General features: G+C 57.6%; 1 protein-coding gene across 1 annotated transcript in view; it reads left to right on the plus strand.

Moving 5' to 3' along the window:
- LOC119585789 (calmodulin-binding transcription activator 1-like) overlaps positions 1-217 on the plus strand; it is a gene marked incomplete at its 5' end in the record, with an annotated part of 96,684 nt that overhangs the window by 78,067 nt on the left and 18,400 nt on the right. The window contains 1 exon segment of the mRNA XM_037934507.1: positions 1-217. Within this exon segment, the coding sequence (XP_037790435.1) occupies positions 1-217 (217 nt within the window).

Below are 217 nucleotides of genomic sequence, written 5' to 3' on the forward strand. Positions count from 1 at the left end.
CGGGCCAGCATGGACCACAGCAGCAGCAGCAGCATGGACCCCAGCAGCAAGGTGGGCCGCCACCCCAACATAATGCAAACCTGTTGGTGAAGCGTGAGGGAGATAAGGCTGACGTCATGGAGACTCTCAAACTGGACGCCACCAATGGCAACATTGCCCTCGATGGTACCTTTGCAAACCTTGTGTCTAGTCTTGAGGCTGGAGAGGCCAGACCCAC

The sequence above is a fragment of the Penaeus monodon genome, chromosome 20 (assembly GCF_015228065.2).
Source record: "Penaeus monodon isolate SGIC_2016 chromosome 20, NSTDA_Pmon_1, whole genome shotgun sequence".
Classification (NCBI taxonomy): Eukaryota; Metazoa; Arthropoda; class Malacostraca; order Decapoda; family Penaeidae; genus Penaeus; species Penaeus monodon.